Source organism: Gallus gallus, chromosome 33, assembly GCF_016699485.2.
Source record: "Gallus gallus isolate bGalGal1 chromosome 33, bGalGal1.mat.broiler.GRCg7b, whole genome shotgun sequence".
NCBI lineage: Eukaryota > Metazoa > Chordata > Aves > Galliformes > Phasianidae > Gallus > Gallus gallus.
The window spans coordinates 61,679-81,148 of NC_052564.1; the positions used below are offsets into that span (position 1 = coordinate 61,679).

Genomic DNA, 19,470 nt, shown 5'->3' on the forward strand with positions numbered 1-19,470 from the left:
CCTGCGCGCCAGGCGCAATGTCCGAATGGTGGTGGAAAAGTCGGACATCCATCCGCCACCACGACCTAGGAGACCTGCTCCTAATGTAATTCAATCTGGACCCATCAGGGTCTCAAGAAAACAAATGTTTACTGACTTGATTAGGGCTGGAGTTCAATTTCAAAAGATCGATGGACAGCCTAACCAGGTCTTATTACAACTATGGAAACAGTTACCAAACAGTCAGAGATTCCAACGCTCTCCTAAAAGGGAAGGAGTTAGACTCATAGAACGGATTCCACAAAATACGTGGAATCTAGAAGACTTCATAGTCCCATCAAAAAAACGTAAACCTCCTCAGGTTGCCCGGGCAGCCACAGTTGAGCCATCAGAGGAAAAAGACTTAGGGATTGCACAGCTGATGGCTTGACAGCGGAGCCAAAATTCCCCAAGACTAGGGTCTCCAGAGGAGACCGGAGACCCTACGTTGAACTAACGATTCATTGGTCCCGAAAGAATGTACAGCGGGTTATGGCATTAGTAGATACTGGGGCAGAAACATCAATTATATATGGTGACCCAAACCAATTTTCAGGCTCTAAGGCAATGATAGGTGGGTTCGGGGGGCAGATGATCCCCGTAACACAAACATGGTTGAAATTGGGGGTTGGGCGTCTACCACCCCGGGAGTACAAGGTGTCTATTGCCCCAATTCCAGAGTATATATTGGGGATTGATATCCTGTCGGGTTTGACCCTCCAAACCACTGTGGGAGAGTTCAGATTAAGGGAAAGATGTATTAGTATCCGGGCAGTGCAGGCAATCATAAGGGGTCATGCAGAAATTGAACCTATTTGTTTGCCACAACCACGCCGGATCACAAATACAAAGCAGTATAGACTCCCGGGTGGGCAACAAGAAATTACCAAGACTGTGCAGGAGCTGGAGAGAGTAGGGATTATTAGACCTGCACACAGCCCATACAACTCCCCCATATGGCCAGTCAGGAAACCAGATGGTACGTGGCGAATGACAGTAGACTACAGAGAACTAAATAAAGTCACGCCACCGATCCATGCAGCTGTACCCAACATCGCTTCCCTCATGGATACATTAAGTAGAGAAATAGAAACATACCACTGTGTTCTGGATCTAGCAAATGCATTTTTCAGCATTCCAATTGCTAAGGAGTCCCAAGACCAGTTTGCATTCACGTGGGAGGGCAGGCAGTGGACTTTTCAAGTTCTACCTCAGGGGTACGTGCATTCACCTACTTTTTGTCATAATTTGGTGGCAAGTGACTTGGCAAATTGGAACAAACCATCTACTGTCAAAATGTTCCACTACATCGATGATTTGATGTTAACATCTGACTCAATCGAGGCATTAGAAAAGACAGTACCATCATTAATTACTTATTTACAGGAAAAAGGATGGGCTATAAACCCACAAAAAGTACAAGGACCAGGGCTATCAGTTAAATTCCTGGGTGTTGTCTGGTCAGGTAAGACTAAGGTGTTACCCAGTGCGATCATTGATAAGATCCAAGCGTTCCCGGTTCCTACGAAACCGAAGCAGTTGCAGGAGTTTTTGGGTATATTAGGATATTGGCGATCCTTTATTCCCCACTTAGCACAACTGCTAAAACCCTTATATCGATTAACAAAAAAAGGCCAAGTATGGGATTGGGGTAGAACAGAACAAGAAGCCTTCCAGCAAGCAAAAATAGCTGTTAAACAGGCCCAGGCGCTAGGTATATTTGATCCGACCCTTCCAGCCGAACTAGATGTGCATGTGACCCAAGAAGGGTTTGGCTGGGGGCTGTGGCAGCGCCAGGGTTCTGTTCGAATCCCAATTGGGTTCTGGTCACAGATTTGGCATGGAGCAGAAGAGAGATACAGCATGGTTGAAAAGCAGTTATTGGCTACCTATTCTGCATTGCAGGCAGTAGAACCAATAACTCAGACCGCAGAGGTTATTGTCAAAACAACTTTACCAATTCAGGGGTGGGTAAAAGACCTAACTCACATTCCTAAGACCGGGGTGGCCCAATCACAAACAGTAGCACGCTGGGTTGCCTATCTTAGCCAAAGAAGCCGCCTGTCATCATCTCCACTGAAGGAAGAACTTCAAAAGATACTTGGGCCAGTAACATATCACAGCGAGACACCTGAGGAAATAGTGGTTACTTGTCCAGAAAAGAGTCCTGTACAGGAGGGAAAATACCCTATCCCAGAAGATGCCTGGTATACAGATGGATCCAGCAGAGGGAACCCAAGTAGGTGGCGAGCTGTCGCATACCATCCCTCAACTGAAACAATATGGTTTGAAGAAGGGGATGGACAAAGTAGCCAGTGGGCTGAGCTACGAGCTGTGTGGATGGTGATAACTCAAGAGCCTGGCAACAGTGCACTAAACATCTGCACAGATAGTTGGGCAGTCTACCGAGGGCTCACGCTCTGGATAGCACAGTGGGCCACTCAGGATTGGACAATCCATGCCCGACCTATCTGGGGCAAAGATATGTGGGTTGATATATGGAACGTGGTTAGGCACAGGACCGTACGAGCATACCACGTCTCTGGACATCAACCCTTGCAGTCACCAGGCAATGATGAAGCTGACACACTGGCTCGAGTCCGATGGTTGGGAAGTACACCATCAGAAGACATAGCTCACTGGCTGCATCGGAAATTACGGCATGCAGGACAGAAAACCATGTGGGCAGCAGCTAAAGCATGGGGGTTGCCCATACAGTTACCAGATATTGTCCAGGCATGTCAGGACTGTGACGCTTGCTCGCGAATGAGACCAAGACCTCTGCCGGAAACTACGGCCCATCTCGCTAGAGGACACAACCCATTACAGCGATGGCAGATCGATTATATAGGTCCCCTTCCTCGATCTGAGGGGGCCAGATATGCCCTAACTTGTGTCGATACAGCGAGTGGACTGATGCAAGCCTATCCTGTAGCAAAGGCAAACCAAGCCAATACCATCAAAGCTCTAACTAGATTGATGGCATCATACGGGACTCCTGAGGTTATTGAGAGTGATCAAGGTACACATTTCACAGGTGCAACTGTGCAGAAGTGGGCTGAAGACAATAACATTGAATGGCGGTTTCACCTGCCCTACAATCCAACAGGAGCAGGCCTAATAGAAAGATACAATGGGATCCTGAAGGCTGCTCTGAAGGCAGATTCACAGTCCTTGCAGGGGTGGACCAAAAGGCTTTATGAAACCCTGCGAGACTTGAATGAGAGACCAAGAGATGGCAGACCCAGTGCTTTAAAAATGCTGCAGACAACTTGGGCCTCCCCACTTAGGATACAAATTACAAGCAAGGACACCTCACTCAAGCCACAAGTTGGCACAATGAATAATCTTCTGCTCCCTGCCCCTGATGACCTAGAGCCCGGGAGACACAAGGTAAAATGGCCTTGGAAGGTGCAAGCAGGACCAAAATGGTGTGGTCTCCTTGCACCTTGGGGGAGATTGTTAGAGGTTGGGGGATCAGTAAACCCTTCAGTAATCGGTGTATGGCCAACAGAGGTAATAGTTGACACCCCTGTTTTCATTGCAAGGGGGACATTAATCATGTCCATGTGGCAAATTAGAACCCCCCCTTTGGTACCCGATATAGTGATTCAGTCGCAGATTTCGGGCCAAAGAGTGTGGTATCGAAGGCCAGGACGTGCCCCGATACAGGCAGAGGTGTTGACTCAAGACCGAAATACAGCCTGCATCTTACCGTGGAGGGCGGACCTACCCCTCCTCGTACCTATTAAACATCTGTTTTACTCCCCTTGAGGTTTTAAGTTCACAGGATGGCCCGCAGGAGCAACATCACTCAAACACGCTTATGAGGAAACATCATGACACCCTGTGACGCACTGCTGAACTTTTGGGGACTGGAGAGCATGAATCAGAAGCGCTACTGGTCCTTGAAAAAGATACGCCTCGAGAAAGAACATCAAGTACTGGCCCAACAGAACCGTGAAGGGGACTGCCACTGATTGCCTTTATTGTTTTGACATCCTATATTGCGGCGGGTGTTGTGTATGCGTCGCGATGCGCATTGTGTCTTGGGCCACCAGGTTGCAGGGGCTCACCCCCTACCTGCTCAGTCATTGGTTCATGCTGTGAAGGGGTGGAGTGTGGTGGAATTGCAGGGTCACAGCCTGAACCAATGGGTGGGCTCTGTGAGTGTGTGAGTGCGGCGGCGCGGCGGTACGAACGGGGGAGGGACACATTCCTCAGCTCGGCTCGGGCTGCGCGCTGCTACCGGGAGGGGTGAGTCGATTCTTTTTGATATCTTTCCCTCGTGTGCCTATTTCTTAAATAAAGGCTTTGTCATCACCTTCATTTGCCCTACAGCGGTCTAGGCCAGATATTTCTCTGCAGGTGCTAGCATGACCGGTAGCCCCGTGAGCCTGTGGCCGTTCTTGAGCCTCTGTCCCCAGCACGCGTCCTTGAGACAGCCTCCCACCCTGCGTGCTGGCCGTTACCACGAAAACCCTTGTGCGAGCTGATGTGTGCTGGGGGCAGCTGGGGCAGCACGGTCTTGGTATGCTCGTGGGCAGAATGAGCCCTCAGCCGGGTCCACTGCACAGCTGCACCTCGGTGGGCACACAGGGGAAGGAAGCAGGCAGGGATGGTGGGGCCCTGCAGACCGTGCCCATGGGGCACTGAGCGGGACGGTGTTACTGAACACATAAGAGCTGTGCACGCAGCTGAGCTGCCTTCAGCTGTGCTCCCGGGGCTGACCGGGTCCTTTCCCCGGGTGCTCAGTCGCTGGTTCAGGTCGTGACTCCACAGTTACCATCCAGGTGGTAAAACCAAAAGTCACATTAAGTGTCTTTTCTGCTCCTTCTTGCAGAACGTAGACAAGTGGTTCTGTTGAAATACCCAAATAATTGATCAGCACGGTATCTGATAAAGCAGGTTTGATTTGCAATTGCAATGGCAGGCCTCCTGCAAGCAGGAGAGCACACAGAAAACAGCCTTACATCTTTTATGCCCTATACTTGACGCTTTCCTCTTTCTCCCCTGGTTCCTCATTGGTTGAGTACTAAAGGTTCATCATCTTGCCAATGCTCGACTAAACGCATGGTACCAGGTAAACGTAAATTGTTGCTAGCTAAGCATATATTGCTAATTAGTTAACTTCTCACATTTGCTCACTCAGCACTCGGTTGTTGTTTCTGGACATCTGCTTCTCCTTGCATAGAGAAAAGCTTGGAAAGAGGATAGAGGAGAGTACCTTGATGCCTGCTTGTTGCAGCTCAACCTACCCGCACAACGAGGCAATCCTTGTGCAGAGGCCCTGGCTTCTTTGCTGTTTGTTAAGTCTGTTTTTCTTTTGCTGAGGGTCTCTTACGTAAACAGAATAGCCCTACAATATGCTTTCTAGTCCATAATGCTATACCTATACCATTTGGAACGTTTAAAAGCTATTGCAGTTTTGCACGCAAGAATTAATCACAGAACTCAGCAACTATATTTCTAAAGTATGCTACTAACACATATGGTATTTCTACCTGTCCACATCACCTTTTTCTAAGGACAAGTTACAAAATGCAAACACATTATGCTCTAGTTCTTCAGATCAATTCCCCCTTTTCAGGATCTAATGCAGAAACAGCATTCCACTCCTAGAGTCCTCTGATATGTTTGCATTGAATTGTGCCAGCGGAGATTGTGCATGGAAATTCGTTTTCTGTGACCTTACCACATTCTGTGATCTGAGCGACAGTTTCGAGGCCAGTAGTAACAAGATTGGTTTCTTCTTCTGTCCTGAATTTTCTTCAGTTCCATTCTTATTCGGCTTTGTTCCATTCAGAATGCAATTGTATATGGATATGAAGAAGTATGTGAAGACTTTGTGGTCTTTGTCGTTTTCCCTAAAAGATGAACACAATCTTTCTGCAGTAACCAGGGCCAAATGTTATCCAGATAGAAGATGGTGGGGTTCCAAACAGTCTTACCATGAAACCTGCTGGGAATGAGTGGAAACATGAGTACGGTGGTACTGTTGGAGCCAAAAGAGCATGGCAGACCTATAGTATGGGAAGGGTGGGTTGACAACCAGAGCTGTGATAAATGGCACTCCTCTTAATAGAGTCTATCAGAGTTGCTATGTGATGTATTTCCTTTCAAAATCTCGAATGTGAGTAGTAAGTAAAGCAGTATGTATGGTATGTACTGGTGTGTTGTGAGGGGAAGAGACCCTTTTGTCCTAAATAGAACTGCTTAATCAGTCAAGTGCTCTGTTACTTTCTGTGCTGCGTGTGTTTTCCGGGCAGCATTTCATGGTGTACAGACTCGTATATGTTTCTTTGCATGAGTGATGTATCCACAGTATAACTGGGGAGGTGAAAGTCAGTGCGAAAAAGTGAACTTGGTGTTTTAAGATGCTATTTGTTTGTGAGGTACAAAGTGCTCCCTGGGGCCTCTTACAGACATGGTCTAGCTAGCAGTTACAGGTTATTTTCGTGTGTTTTTAGTTCCGTGCTGCTTTTCTTAGGTGCCTGTTTCTGCCCTGGTGTCCTTTGCAGGAGCTCTGGAGGTTGGATACAGCAAATGCAAGAATCCTGATCACCACCTAATGCGTGCTGCAGGTGTGAAGCTGAAAGTCCATTGCCTCCTTTCCAAGACAGGTGCAGTGGTAAGTCCAGGGGTTGGCATCCTTAATACACAGTGGGATTACAGTCATCTTTGTTCAGTAAGGAGGTGATCGTTATCCGTAGTAGAGCCCACTTATACTGCAGAAAAGTTTATTTGGAATGACTGTGCTAATGAAAGTAGAGATTTGGGATTATTTAGAAGAATTTGGGTGAAGGTTGCTTTTAACTGATCTGTGAGAGGATGAGTGAAAAACAGAAGCTCCGTTCTTCCTTGTGCTGCAGATCTGCTGGATCTGTTCTGTTGGGATTTCACTTCCCTTGATGTGAAGATGCAGATTGCCTAAGCTTTCTTCATACGTAAGGGAGCAAGGCAGTACCTCCTAAGGTACTCCAGAGGTTCATTCCAATTACCTGGGGAGGACAAGAGCCACCTTCTTCTGGACATGCTGATTTGCAGGCCATTTCTACAGCAGAGTGGGGTCAAAGTATACCAACACCCCAGAGGCAGCCTGGGGACACACAGTGTCAGTGAAAAACTACTGAGTTTGAAGGGCTGTGTGAGCCTTCCTCTCCTGTCTGTCAGCCCCTGCAGCGTGAGGAGGTGGCATCTCTTCTGCTCCGGTGTGGGCCTGATGCCTCCCATCCTTCCACCACTTAGCGTTTGTGAGAGAAAAGCCAGTCTTTGTTTTCGGCTGCATTCTCAGTAGGCAACGGTAGTCTACTCTCAGATCTCCACTCCAGTTTAGTTTTCTTACCGTTGCTGGAAGGCACTTCCCTCGATGTGCCCTGGGATGCCACGTGGCCCCTGGGAAGCCTCTCGCCAGCTCTGAGGTTGTGGGCTGGGCTCGTGTGGCAGAAGGCAATCTCTTGTTGGGTGCGGTGTTTGAGCAGGCACCCTGATGGTGTTGTGCTTCCTCAGCCCCGGCTGACGGGGATCCACTTCCATGGGTTGTTCTGCATCTGGAGGTGAATCCACTTGCACAGTCTACGCCATGGTCATCCATGTCCACTGTCTCCTCATCAAATCCTCTCCCCGTAATTGTCTCTGCAAGTGGTGTGCCAGTAAGGGTGGGGGTGCTTGAGGAGCCCTTTCCTGAGAATGGCTCATTTGTGCCATTTTGCTCACCAGACAGAATGTCTGGCCTGGCACAGAGACCTGTGGAGTGTTCAGCCCCCTCTTCATCTAATGCCTGGGCTCCCCTCACTGTGACAGTGGCAGGGCATCTCTGCATTCCCCCAGCTGCCCATCTGCCTGCAAGTGCAGTGCCCCTGGTGCCTGATAGTGGTGATGAGGGGACAAAGCATAACACTGCAGGCCACCAAGGGAAGAGTAATCATAGACTCATCAAACACCCCGAGCTCCCTCAGCTTGCCCTGGGAGGCCATATGGCCTGTGCTCTATCTTCTCTTTTCTAGGCTGAAGAAACCAGGGTCCTCAGCTGCTCCTCGTACATCTTGCCCTCTCGACCCTTCTCCGTCTTCATAGTGCTGCCCTGGATGTGTGTCCTCCTCATATTGTGATGCCCACATCACATCAATGCTGGCTACAGAAGACAGAGGGTGGTAGTTCCAAAAAGTCATCTCCTACACATAACATCTTTGCTGCTTCATTCTGAGTGTCATCACTGAGCAGCGCCGAATAGAACTTCTTCCCTGGTCAGCTGGCTGCCTTAGTTGGAGCCCTGATGGCAGTGATGTGATGACGGCAGGCTTAGTATTGCTGTTCTCTGCTCACCAGGGTATGCTTTGGAAGAAAGCGGTTTGTTGGGGTTTTCTTTGTTTCTTGTTTGTTTTTATTTAATTCCTATGAAACGTATATATGCCACATATATGTACATGTTTTGAATATTATCATTTGAAGTGCCAAGATTTTTTTTAGAAAAGTCGTTATACTCAATTAAGGAGGTGTAGTAAAGATGTTAAAGAGTCCTCTCTCCCAGTTAATGTATAGGCAGCTGATGTGACTGCCTCTGTTTTTAGCAGCTTGCTCAAAGGAACCCCACCAAGCGTTGCAGGCTGGTATCATGGCAGCCGAGTGCTCCTTCTGGTAGCACAATGGACTGTGCCTCCGATAAAGCGACTGCTATCACACAGTGAGCAGTGACAGCAGACACAGGAGGTTTGCAGCACTGTCTTCATCCCGTCTCTCTCCACTTTCAGATTCTTGGTCCAGCCCACAAAGCAAAATGAAATGGAGGAGGAAAATGTGCTAATAGTTCTTGCTTGGTTCCTATTGCAAAGCAAATTATTGCCTGCTAGTCAGAGCAGGGTGGTGCCTGCTGTGTGGTAAACCTTATGCCGAAGCACTGGCACTTTGGCATATTGTACTCCCACCCCTGTCCCCTGCCTGCGACAGGATGTAGGGCACCCACAGCCTCTGGGCTGCATGGGCCAGGGCCTCGCTGCCTCTGGGGAAGGAATTTCCTCTACACATCTACCTCAATTTCCACTCTTTAAGTTTAAAGCCGTTCCCACTCGTATTATCACTGTCTGCCAATGCCAAGTGACACGCAAGGTCTGGCAGCGGGTCAGGTAATGACATGACAACAGTACACAAACAACTGTGCTACTATTTTCTATTTATTGGTAGAGTGGAGCCTGGAAAACTCGGGTTGATGCCAGCAGTGGTTCTGTGGATATCAGGTGGTGCCCCAAACGCACTACTTTCTATTTATTGGTACAGCGGAGCCTGGAAAACTCCGGTTGATGCCAGCAGTGCTTCTGTGGATGTCAGATGGTGTCCCCAAACCCGCACGCTGGGAGTGCTCCCACCTCCTGCTGGATGGTGGAGAGGAGCGAGAGGACAGAGGTGGTGCTGGGCGGTACTGGGGGCTGCTGGGCCTGGTCTGTTTTCCCCTGGCAGTGGTTTTCCAGGTGTCTGACGATGCCCCTGTGCTGACACTCTGGGGGGGCCACTCCCACCTCCTGAAGGATGGTGGAGGGGAGTAGGAGGATGGTGCCCGGGGGGGCTGTGGGCTGCTGGGCCGGTCACGCTTTCCCCAGGCAGCAGTGGTCGGTCTCTTGGACAGTTCCCGCGAGCCAACACCCTGGGGGGGCTGCTCCCACCTCCTGCTGGATGGTGGAGGGGTGGGGGAGGGCATTTGGGGAGCCTGGGGGCGGCCAGGTCTGTCATGCTGGTGGGGCCGCTGCTGTCCCTTGAAGGATGGTGGAGGGGATGGAGAGGGCAGTGGAGGGGGTTGGGGGCGCCACTCCCGTTCCCTGAAGGATCGTGGAGGGGAATGGGAGGGTGGTGACGGTGCCTGGGGAGCTGGGGGGCTGCTGGAGCGGTCGCGCTTCCCCCAGGCAGTGGTTGTCCGTCTGTTGGACATTTTCCCCAAGTCTGCACTCTGCGGGGATTGCTTCCCTCCCCTGATGGATGGTGGAGGGGAGGGGGAAGGCAGAGGTGGTGCTGGGAGGGGCTGAGGGCTGCTGGGCCTCTCAGGCTTCCCTGAGGCAGCGGTTGTCTGGGTGCTGGACGATGCCCCCGAGCCGACACCCTGAGGGGACCGCTCCCGTCCCCTGAAGGATGGTGGAGGAGGAGGAGGCAGAGGTCGGGGGGGGCGGCGTTGGTGGCCGGGGGCTGCTGGGCCTGTTGCTCATCTGCCGGGGAGCCGTTGTTTCAGTGCCGGCCGATGACCGCAAGCCTCCACCCCGGGCAGGTTCCTTCCGTCCCCTGAAGGATGGTGGAGGGGGACGGGGGGGCTGTGCTGATGCCCGGTGGGTCCGGGGGCTGCTGGGCCTGTTGCGCATCCCCCGGGATGTGGAGCCCAGGCCGGTGGGCCACGGGGGCCGAGGTGGGGGCAGCTGAGCCTGGCTGCTGTCCAGCCTGGCAGGGGCTGCTCTGGTGGTGTCCTGCAGCAGGTGGGCAGGTCGTCCCCACACAGGTGGTTGCCACCATGTCTGTCTTTTGGGCCCCTCGAGGTGGGCAGGCTGTTCATCTGACTCTGAACTGGAGCTGCTGCTATCATCCCGGGCTTCATCAGCTGCAGCGAGGCGCCTGCGGAGAGAGGAATGTGCTGAGGGCACAGGAGAGCCCCTGCTCTCCTTCCTCAAAGCACATGGCAAAGAGCTGCCCTCAGCTCCCAGCCTGTGTTGGACCCAGCAGGAAGAATGGGCTGAAGCCGATTAAAACATCTAACGGCGTACGTCTCAGACCATGTTAGCCAACAACTAACTGGCCTCTCTACACTAACTGGAAGTGCCTCCGGGCTCACAGCAGCCCTACAGTAAAGAGTTAGGCAGGATGGGGGTGGGGGTGAACAACAACTCACTGGTTTCTCTGCCTCCATCGCCAGATAAGTAGACAGCACAGAATCATCCCTAGCAATAGGGAAACCGGGACAGCTGCAGCAAGTTCCAGGTAGTACTTCTGTGTAGCCTTAATTTGCTCGGCTTTTGCACGTCCTTCACCATCCACACCTGCAGGAACAATGTGGTCATTGCTGTGTCTCGTGCCCTACTGGCAATCTCACAGGAGGTCTGACATTGCCACAAAATGTTCTTTTTCATTTTGTTGGTCTCCTGGAACAAGTGAAAATCCTCAGGCTGCAATGCTTCCCTGATTCCAGGGGAAGCAAAGGGAACTGCCAAAGGCACTGCACATCAAGGTACTCTGGACCCTCTTCTTTGCCTCTCAGCTTTGTTTACACTCTGGCTCTGCCACAGTCCAGACCTTCCTGGGCCATGGATTTGCTCCTTCTTCTCCATCATGCTCTAAGGCTTCTTTTGCACTCGCCCACCCTCGCCCTGTGAGGCTGGGTAGTGCTACTGCAGGCAGGCACATTGGGACCCTTTGGGACACGTTGTCTGACTAAACAAAGCTCATTAGAGCAGAAGGAGAGCGTGTGGGTCTGTTTAACCAACTGCTGCTAGGAGTGACATGGGCAAGAACCACTGATGCGTCAGGCAGGGAGCGCTGCCCTGAGCTCCCCCCTCCCACTCAGAACCCACTCCTGGGGGGCAGAGTCAGGCCCTCTCCGCAGGCACCTGAACCTGCCTCTCCCCCAGCATGGGGGCAACTTGCATGCTCCTAGTTTTCAGGATGTTACTCCTGCAAGATTGCTACTTACCTGGATTCTTCAGAAAAGGATCATAGATCCTGTTGTGTTGGGCTTCCCGGGGCTCTGACAGCACTGTGAAGAATGAGAGAAAGGCAAAGTCTTGGCATGGTGCAGGCACAGAGGAGGCAGGACAGGGAGGCTCCCTCTATGCCACTGCCCCATCTCTGAGTCAGCGCATCCCTCTGGACCTCAGTTTGCAGAAGGGATCTGCAAACTCGGGGTTGCTGGTGTGCCTGGCGCCTCAAGGGAGACACAGCAAGCTCTGGAATGCAGGGGCTGTGAGAGGGAGGTACGCTGGAGGGTCCTGTTTCCTCTCATCATCTGCTGAATGTGGTTTCAGTGGCCTTGTTCCCAAAAGGACAAAGTTCCTAAGTCATTGAGAACAGACATCACCACAGCAAGGCTCTGCTCCGTCCTTTCCTGCTGTGCACACTACAGTTTCTCCACGTAGATTTCTAGAAACCTTTCAGTGAACAGACAGAAATACACCCACCATGTGCTGCCTTCTCCTTCATGATTTTCTTTAGGATATGGGACAGCCTCTGCGGATATTTTCCTTTTCCCAGTGCCTCTTTCCGTCTCTCAGGGCCTTAACAGAAAGTATTAAGATAAATTTCAGACCAACAAGGTATTGAACTGAGTGGTCTTTTTGGTGAAGTAAATTAAGACAACAGCCACCCCGGGGATGCCTGTGGCGCTCCAGCACGGGAGGCAGCTGAGGATTTGGAGCAGCCTTCCCTGGCGGCACTTCTGCAGCCAAAGAACGAGGAGAACTTTCCACCACACACTGCAATCTACATAAACACATCACGGCATCCCTGAAGAGCAGACAGTGCCAGGGGATCGTGCAAGGACAGGGCATGCACGTGTAGGTACGTGTTCTCAGTCACACCTGCAGACATACCTAGCTGCTAGCTGACATTAGGACTGTGAGCTGGCAGCTCTCAAAGGAAGCAAAATCTCAGGACATACCCATAGGAGTTGCTGGGGCTTCTGGCATGGAGCTCAGCTGGGAAGCTGGATCCCATTCAACTCCACCTGCACCTGCAAACAAACATGGAGCAGCTTCTGTCAGACACGGCCAGGTACTTGTTTAGACTGGAGTGACAGCATTGCTCCACAGCACTCTACTCTCCCTGCTGCGCTGGAAGCATCTGGCAAATAGTTGCTGCAGCAGCACCGTGCCAGTCCAAAAAGGACTCGTGTGCGGAACTGTCTGGAGAAGGGAAGGGCGTAGAAGGGGAAGATCTAAAGGCCCTTTCCTGTGGGATTGCCCTGACACTCGTGGACCAGATTATGCTGAGGCTTTGGCAAGACACTGCTTATAGGCATAGCTCTAATCAAGTGGTGATGAGAAACATTCCCATGGCGTCTTGTAATCTCTCTCTCCCTTAGGGACCTTCAGTGACTGAAAGGGGCTCTGGTGACAACATGGCACCTAGACCTGGGTCAAAAGTTGCAAAGTTGCAGAGGGGCCAGGTAGGCAGTTGGCTGGCACTCAGCAGCTTTCCAGATACTCTCTCTGGGCCACGTGAAACAATCCTCAGAGACAGCATGGAAGAGCATTTGGGTTTTCTTACTGGGGAGATCTCTGATGTACAGAGACCAAGCCAAATTTGAAAAGAAAGACTTACGACTGATCTGCGTATGGCCTTTAAGGCACAAAGAGACTTGAAAGTACTTTGGAGGTTCTTACGTACCTGAATACACTACTACAGCACTAATTTTTCTGCCTTCAAGGAAACGGGTACTCACAACTTACCTCTGGGTTTCCCCTGAGGCACAAAAGCAATATTCACCCAGTCATTTGGGTAAGGAGCGCCAATGTCATCATCTAGAATCAAGAACAGATGAGAGATGTTCCTATTGCATGTTGTGATTTCCTCTTCCCTGACTGACTGGGGATGGGTCAGGTAATGGGATGGGAGACTCAGGCCGTGATTGCCAAAGCTGCAGAGTGGCCAGGGTGACCTGGAGCCTGGCACTCGGCAGCTTTACAAATGCTCTCTCCAGGCCACGTGCAACACCCCTCCGGGACCGCATGGAAGAGCCCACCAGGGCTTTCTTACAGGGAGATCCCTGCTGTATCTGCCACTGAAGCATTGGAGGAAACGATGCCTGTTTCTTCCTCTGGGCTCCAGCCGGGGGTCTTTGTTGGGAACTGGGATTCGTCTGTGGAGAGCACCAGGAAGCCAGAGCAGAAATGCTCACGCTTTTCCCAGCACACTTCTCCAGAGCTCTCCCCCAGGACAACCCCAGGGTGAAGGCCATGCTCAGCCAGTGGCAGAGCCATGGCCCAGCGTGGCTGGAGCCAGCCCTGGGGACCACTGCTTCCACACATTCTCAGCCAGCTCCTGGGGTGCTGCCTTCTCCCCCTCTCAGCACACCCCCATGGAAGGCAGCTCCAGGGCAGCGTGGCACAGGGCAACAGGGACAACAGCCTGGGCCTCTCGCCCCCAGTGCCACTCAGTTTTGGCCCCATCTCTGCCCACCCACCTGTTCCTGATGCTCGCCACGGAGCAGCACAAGTCTTCTGGGAACACATGGCCATCAGTAGGAGGAGGAGAGCAAGGCGGGTGGGGGCCGTGGCCCCCCACACTCGTGCCATGCTGCCACCGCTACTGCTGCAGCCACAGCAAGTGCTGCTGTAGGGACAGGTACAGAATGCCTGGGGCACACACTGAGCATTGTGACCTCACGGCACAACACGGGGCACTGTGACCTCACGTCCCCACGATGCAGATCTGTTCTGCCACGAGGGCCAGGTTCCCGGTGGGCTTGCTGTGTGCACTGTCATGGTGGGTGAGGATTGCCAGTCATGTAGAGCGGCAGGAAACCACAGCTGAGATTTTCACATTTACATCATGGAAACAAAGTCGTGGAGAGGCTTGGCTGGCAAGGGACATTCCCACCAGACCCAGAGATGCTGTCAAAGGATGAAGAAAATCACCCTAATGTTGTTTTTACTGCTTCATACAAATCAAGACATTTAGTTTTGACTTGCAGTGGCATCAGAGAAGCAGTTTCTTCAGTGACATCATATTTGTTATCACAGTCTCTAACAAAAATGGCAAATTGAGCCATATCTGTAGTATCAATACTTTCGTCAATTGCCAGAGCATTTTGATAGACCGATTGATACATTTTCCTATTTCTTCAGTCTGCCTGGCTCTAGTTTGTTGAGACAGAAAATTTTAGAAAAATCCGTTTTTTTTTATTTTCTTCTTTTCAGGACAAATTATATCTGCCATGCCAACTTGGGTCAAAATATGTCACAAACTCAATTTTGGAGTGTGAGTGTGTCACAATTGCTGTTAGAATATGTCATTAACTCTATTCTGGAGTGTGAGAACGTCATAGATTGGGCCAAAATATGTGCATAAACCCAATTTCTGAAAGTGAGAACTGCACAACTCGTGTCAAAATGGGTCATAAATCCAACTCCGGAGTATGTGAAGGTCACAGTTTGGGTCAAAATATGTCACTAATTGCATTTCAGAGACCGAGAACATCACAGCTTGACTCAAGATACATCATTAACTCAATTTTGGAGGGTGAGAATGTCACAATTTGGGTCAAAATACAGCATTAATCCTATTCCAGAGGATGAGAACGTCACAGTTACTTTTATTCTACCCAGGGTCTGCAGGCCTTTTTCCACTTGCACACTGCACTCACTTGTCCAATGCATGACACAAAGCCCAAGTGAAACACCTGCTTGCAAAACAAGTCTTGGCCAAATCAAGATAAACTACCAAGGTTAGCTCTCTCTACAAAACAAGTTATTTGTGACTACAGCCACAAATATCAGTTCTCTTAAAACTCTCAGAATTCTTTCTTCCACCCCAGGATTGTTCTTCAATCACGAGCCTTTAGGTCCCTGGCAAAATCCCCCCAAAACATCACCCCGAGAATGTCACCCCAACGCTACTCCCTGATGTCCCCCCCCCAGTGATACCCCAACACCACTCCCCAACGTCACCCCCAAACATCACTTCCCAGGGTCACCCTAAAGTCACTCCTTGATGATAAACCCCAGTGACAGCCCAACAGTGTCACTTCCTGATGTTACCCCCCAGTGATACCACAACATCAGCCAACAGCGTCACCCCCCAATAGCATCACCCCTTGATGTTAAACCCGACTGTACCCGCAACTCCACTCCTGTTTCAGGGTACGTTTGGATCTGACTGACAGGATGTCTCAGGAGTGTTGGAGTAGGCGTCTTGCGGGGATACGGGATGTACGGGACAGGCTTCTCCCTAAGCATAGTGAGACGGTGCTATCGTGCTGACCTTGATGCAGAGAAAACAAGAAAAGGGGAAAGATGCGAAGGAATGAGGAAGCAGCCAAATAAGGCACAATGTTATCTAGTGCAAAGCAATCAGGGTGGAACGTGACAGCACGGTTGCTAGGTAAAAATATATAAGCTGTGTTTAGTAGTGATTAAACGCCATTTTGCTGCTCATCATACTGGTGTGCGTCCGCCGTCATTTGGTCCTGACCAGGTAATTAGCCAGCTTGCGCTAGGGCTAACACAGGTGGCCAACATCATAGTTGCTGAAAGCAACACAGGAGCAGAGGCAAGCAAACTGCACTGCGAGCAACACAGAGGGTTATGAGTCGCCCAGTTTTCTGGGCTCCACCAGAACAGGGGTGGCCAGCAGGGACAGGGAGGTGATTGTCCTTCTCTACTCTGCCCTCATGAGGCCCCATTTGGAGTACTGCATCCAGGTCTGGAGCCTCCAATACGAGAAAGACAGAGCTGTTGGAGAGGGTCCAGAGGAAGGCCAGGCTGAGGGAGCCAGGCTTGTTCAGCCTGGAGAAGAGAAGGCTGCGGGGTGACCCCACTGCATCCTTCCAGTACCTAAAGGAAGCCTATAAACAGGAGGGGAGTCAACTCTTTGAAAGGGTAGATAACAGCAGAACAAGGGGAAATGGTTTTAAGTTGAAGGAGGGAAGATTTAGGTTGGATGTCAGGGGGACATTCTTTACTGTGAGAGTGGTGAGGTGCTGAAACAGCTGCCCAGGGAGGCTGTGTATGCCCCGTCCATCCCTGGAGCTGTTCAAGACCAGGTTGGATGGGGCTCTGGGCAGCCTGGGCTGGTATTAAATGTGGAGGTTGGTGGTCCTGATTGCCACAGCAGGGTTGAAGCTTCATGATCCTTGAGGTCCCTTCCAGCCCCACCATTCTGTGTCATCTGTGTGAGTTCACTTCAGCATACACACCCTCACACACACCCTCACACACACACACACACACACACACACACACACAGGCACCCATAGTAGATAATCCCAGTAAGCGAGAAGCAGAAACTCCCTAAGCAAGCGCGCTATTACTTACCAACCACTGAGAGATGGCAAAAGGCTGAAAAGGAGAGAAAAGGACCATGCTGGTGTTGGATGCCAGCAGGGCATCAAATGCTTCAAAGGGCACTTCTCCTCTCTCCCCCAATGGTTTTCCCAGGGTCTGCAGGCTTTTTTCCACTTCAACACCGTACCCGTGTGGCTGACACATGATGCCTGTAGTGACAGAAAGACAGGGTGGTCTTAACTATGACGGGAGATGTTTGAGTTATTGGCTCTGTCACCTGTAATGCAGAATAAGCAGTCAATAACTGCTTTGCAATCATACCGTACCTTTCCTCTGCTCTGTGCCAAACTTAAGACCAGAACCCAACTGGGGTTCAAACAGAATTTTGGCACTGCCATAGATGCTAGCCAAACCCATCTTGAGTTGCATGCATCTAGTTTAGCTGTAAGGGTAGGATCGAATATTACCCAGTGCCTGGGCCTGTTTAGCAGCTAAGTTGGCTTCCTGGAATGCCTCTTCTTCTGTTCTTCTTCAGTCCCGTTTTTGGCCTTTCTTTGTGAGCCAATACAAAGGCCTCAGCAGCTGCACTAGGTTGGATATAAAGGAATATCAGTATCTCTATATACCCCAAAATTCCTGCAGCTGCCACGGCACGGCAGGGACTGGGAATGCCTGAACTTTGTCTGTTATTGCACTGACCAAATTATACCCAGGAATTTTACCAATAAACCTGGTCCTTGCACTTTTTGTAGGTTTACAGTCCACCCTTTTTCTTGTAAGTGAGCAGTTAGTGAGTCTACTGCCTTTCCTAATGCCACCAGAGAGGCATCATTCTCCACAAATTCTAACAACAAAAACTCAGATCTCTCATCCGTGGCCATGCACGGAAAAGAAGCACACATAAATATATAAATGTAAGTGAATGTCACTGGGATAGTACCAGTGTAACTGCTTTTCCCACTTGCTATGGCTGATGCAAATATGATTGACTGTAGTGTGCATAGGGAGAGAGATACATCCTGCTCACCCCTCCTCCACCTTCTTCCCTCAGCTCCCTTCTTCAGCCTGGCCTTGCTCACAAGGCCCTGCACAGGAAGACAATGCACAACACAACAGGTAACACTGGCTAAAACAGATTAATGGCCTTAAATCTGTCTCAAAGTGGGGATTGAAAGAAATGATAGCAGAGCCCTGCTTCAACAGCTGGGGCACAAGTGAGCACGCTCTGAGCCTCAGGACTCAGCATATACATATAAACACACACTATGTGTGTGTGTTTAACCCTGCCCTCTATGCCATAAATAACCACATGGCTACAACAGTCTTGTTAAGCCGTTCTTAGATCACTACATTATACCAACATTATATCAGGAAATACATTCCTCCATCTCTCTTAGCAGTGAAGGGCGCAGCATCGCTGTTTCCAGCCCCAGCTGCCAGCCAGCCAGGGACAGAAATACCTTGCAACCATTCCTCCCTTCGCCTTCGCAGCTCTTCTCCCTGCAGGGCAGAGCTGAACTTTCTGCTGTCAGTATTTCAGCCCTCTGCCCACCCCATCTGACAGCGCAGGGCCTGAAGGCACACGCTGGGTGCGTGCTGAACCCACCTGCACCGAGTGCCCCGGTGGCTGTATTTCCCTCCTCCCCCACCAGGGGGCGCTGCTTCCCATTCAGTTGAGCACTCAGCCTGCGCTCACTTCGCGGGGACGTTCTCAGCAGCGCGTGCCCTTTGCAGAAGGCAGCCTGGGCTACACTTTACTGACCTGCTGCTTGGGCACGCTCTCAACGTGTGCTCGAGTCAGCCCACAGGCTGTCAGCTTTTCATCGTCTGTTACAAAGCCCAGTGCCGCAGCTGGTGCAGATGCTGAACGTGCTCAGGGCCCGCAGCTGTGCGCTGAAGGCATCGGCGGCTGCCAGGACAGCCTGAACAAAAGCCTTGAGGAAGGGTTTGCAGAACCCCAGGTGAGCCATCAGCCAAACGCTCAGCGCACAAAAGATAACGCTGAAAGGGCCGCTAGAGGCAGAAGTTGCCTGCTGGGTCCCCGAAGGGAAACTGGGAGCTGCCGGGGAGGGGGAGGGGAGTGGAAATTCCCCCCTTGGAGGATTTACTTTAAGACATTCCAAAGGAGGCATCGGGGAGTTGAAAGCTTCCATCAATCCATGCGTGCAGAGCTGCGGAGCGAGGTCATCTCGTGTCTCGCGTGGCCCAGAGGAAGAAATGCAGTCCCGGCTGTGCTGCGTTACAGAGAGCCAAGCGGGCAGCAGAACACGCTGAGCTCCTCTGCTCATTTCCTCGCTGTCCCAGCTCCAACCCCTTCCTGTGCCCCTCCATATACAACCCGGGCTGCAACACATCTGGGAACCACTGCTCCCCTCGTTGCAGGCCGACTGTCCCAGCAAATCTGCTGTGCTGGTGATACAGGTTGGTTTGTTTAGCAGTAGGGACGAGTACGTTAATTTAAGAACCAATATCTAAGTTTAGCAAA

At 51.1% G+C, this 19,470-nt stretch overlaps 1 protein-coding gene across 10 annotated transcripts in view; it reads right to left on the minus strand.

Annotated features, from left to right (window-relative positions):
• The window catches only part of LOC107049262, a 49,205-nt gene that overhangs the window by 29,641 nt on the left and 94 nt on the right, over positions 1-19,470 (minus strand). The window contains exons 1-9 of one of the 10 annotated variants that reach the window (XM_040654600.2): positions 18,748-19,267; positions 17,016-17,194; positions 14,165-15,963; positions 13,431-13,502; positions 12,641-12,712; positions 12,162-12,257; positions 11,678-11,740; positions 10,880-11,027; positions 8,533-10,605 (exon numbers count right to left, since the gene is read on the minus strand). In XM_040654600.2, coding sequence (XP_040510534.1) covers positions 10,047-10,605; positions 10,880-11,027; positions 11,678-11,740; positions 12,162-12,257; positions 12,641-12,712; positions 13,431-13,502; positions 14,165-14,276 — 1,122 coding nt within the window. In that variant the 5' untranslated portion in view covers positions 14,277-15,963; positions 17,016-17,194; positions 18,748-19,267 and the 3' untranslated portion in view covers positions 8,533-10,046. The other 9 variants (XM_040654599.2, XM_040654601.1, XM_040654584.2 and 6 more) reach the window with 9 other exon arrangements.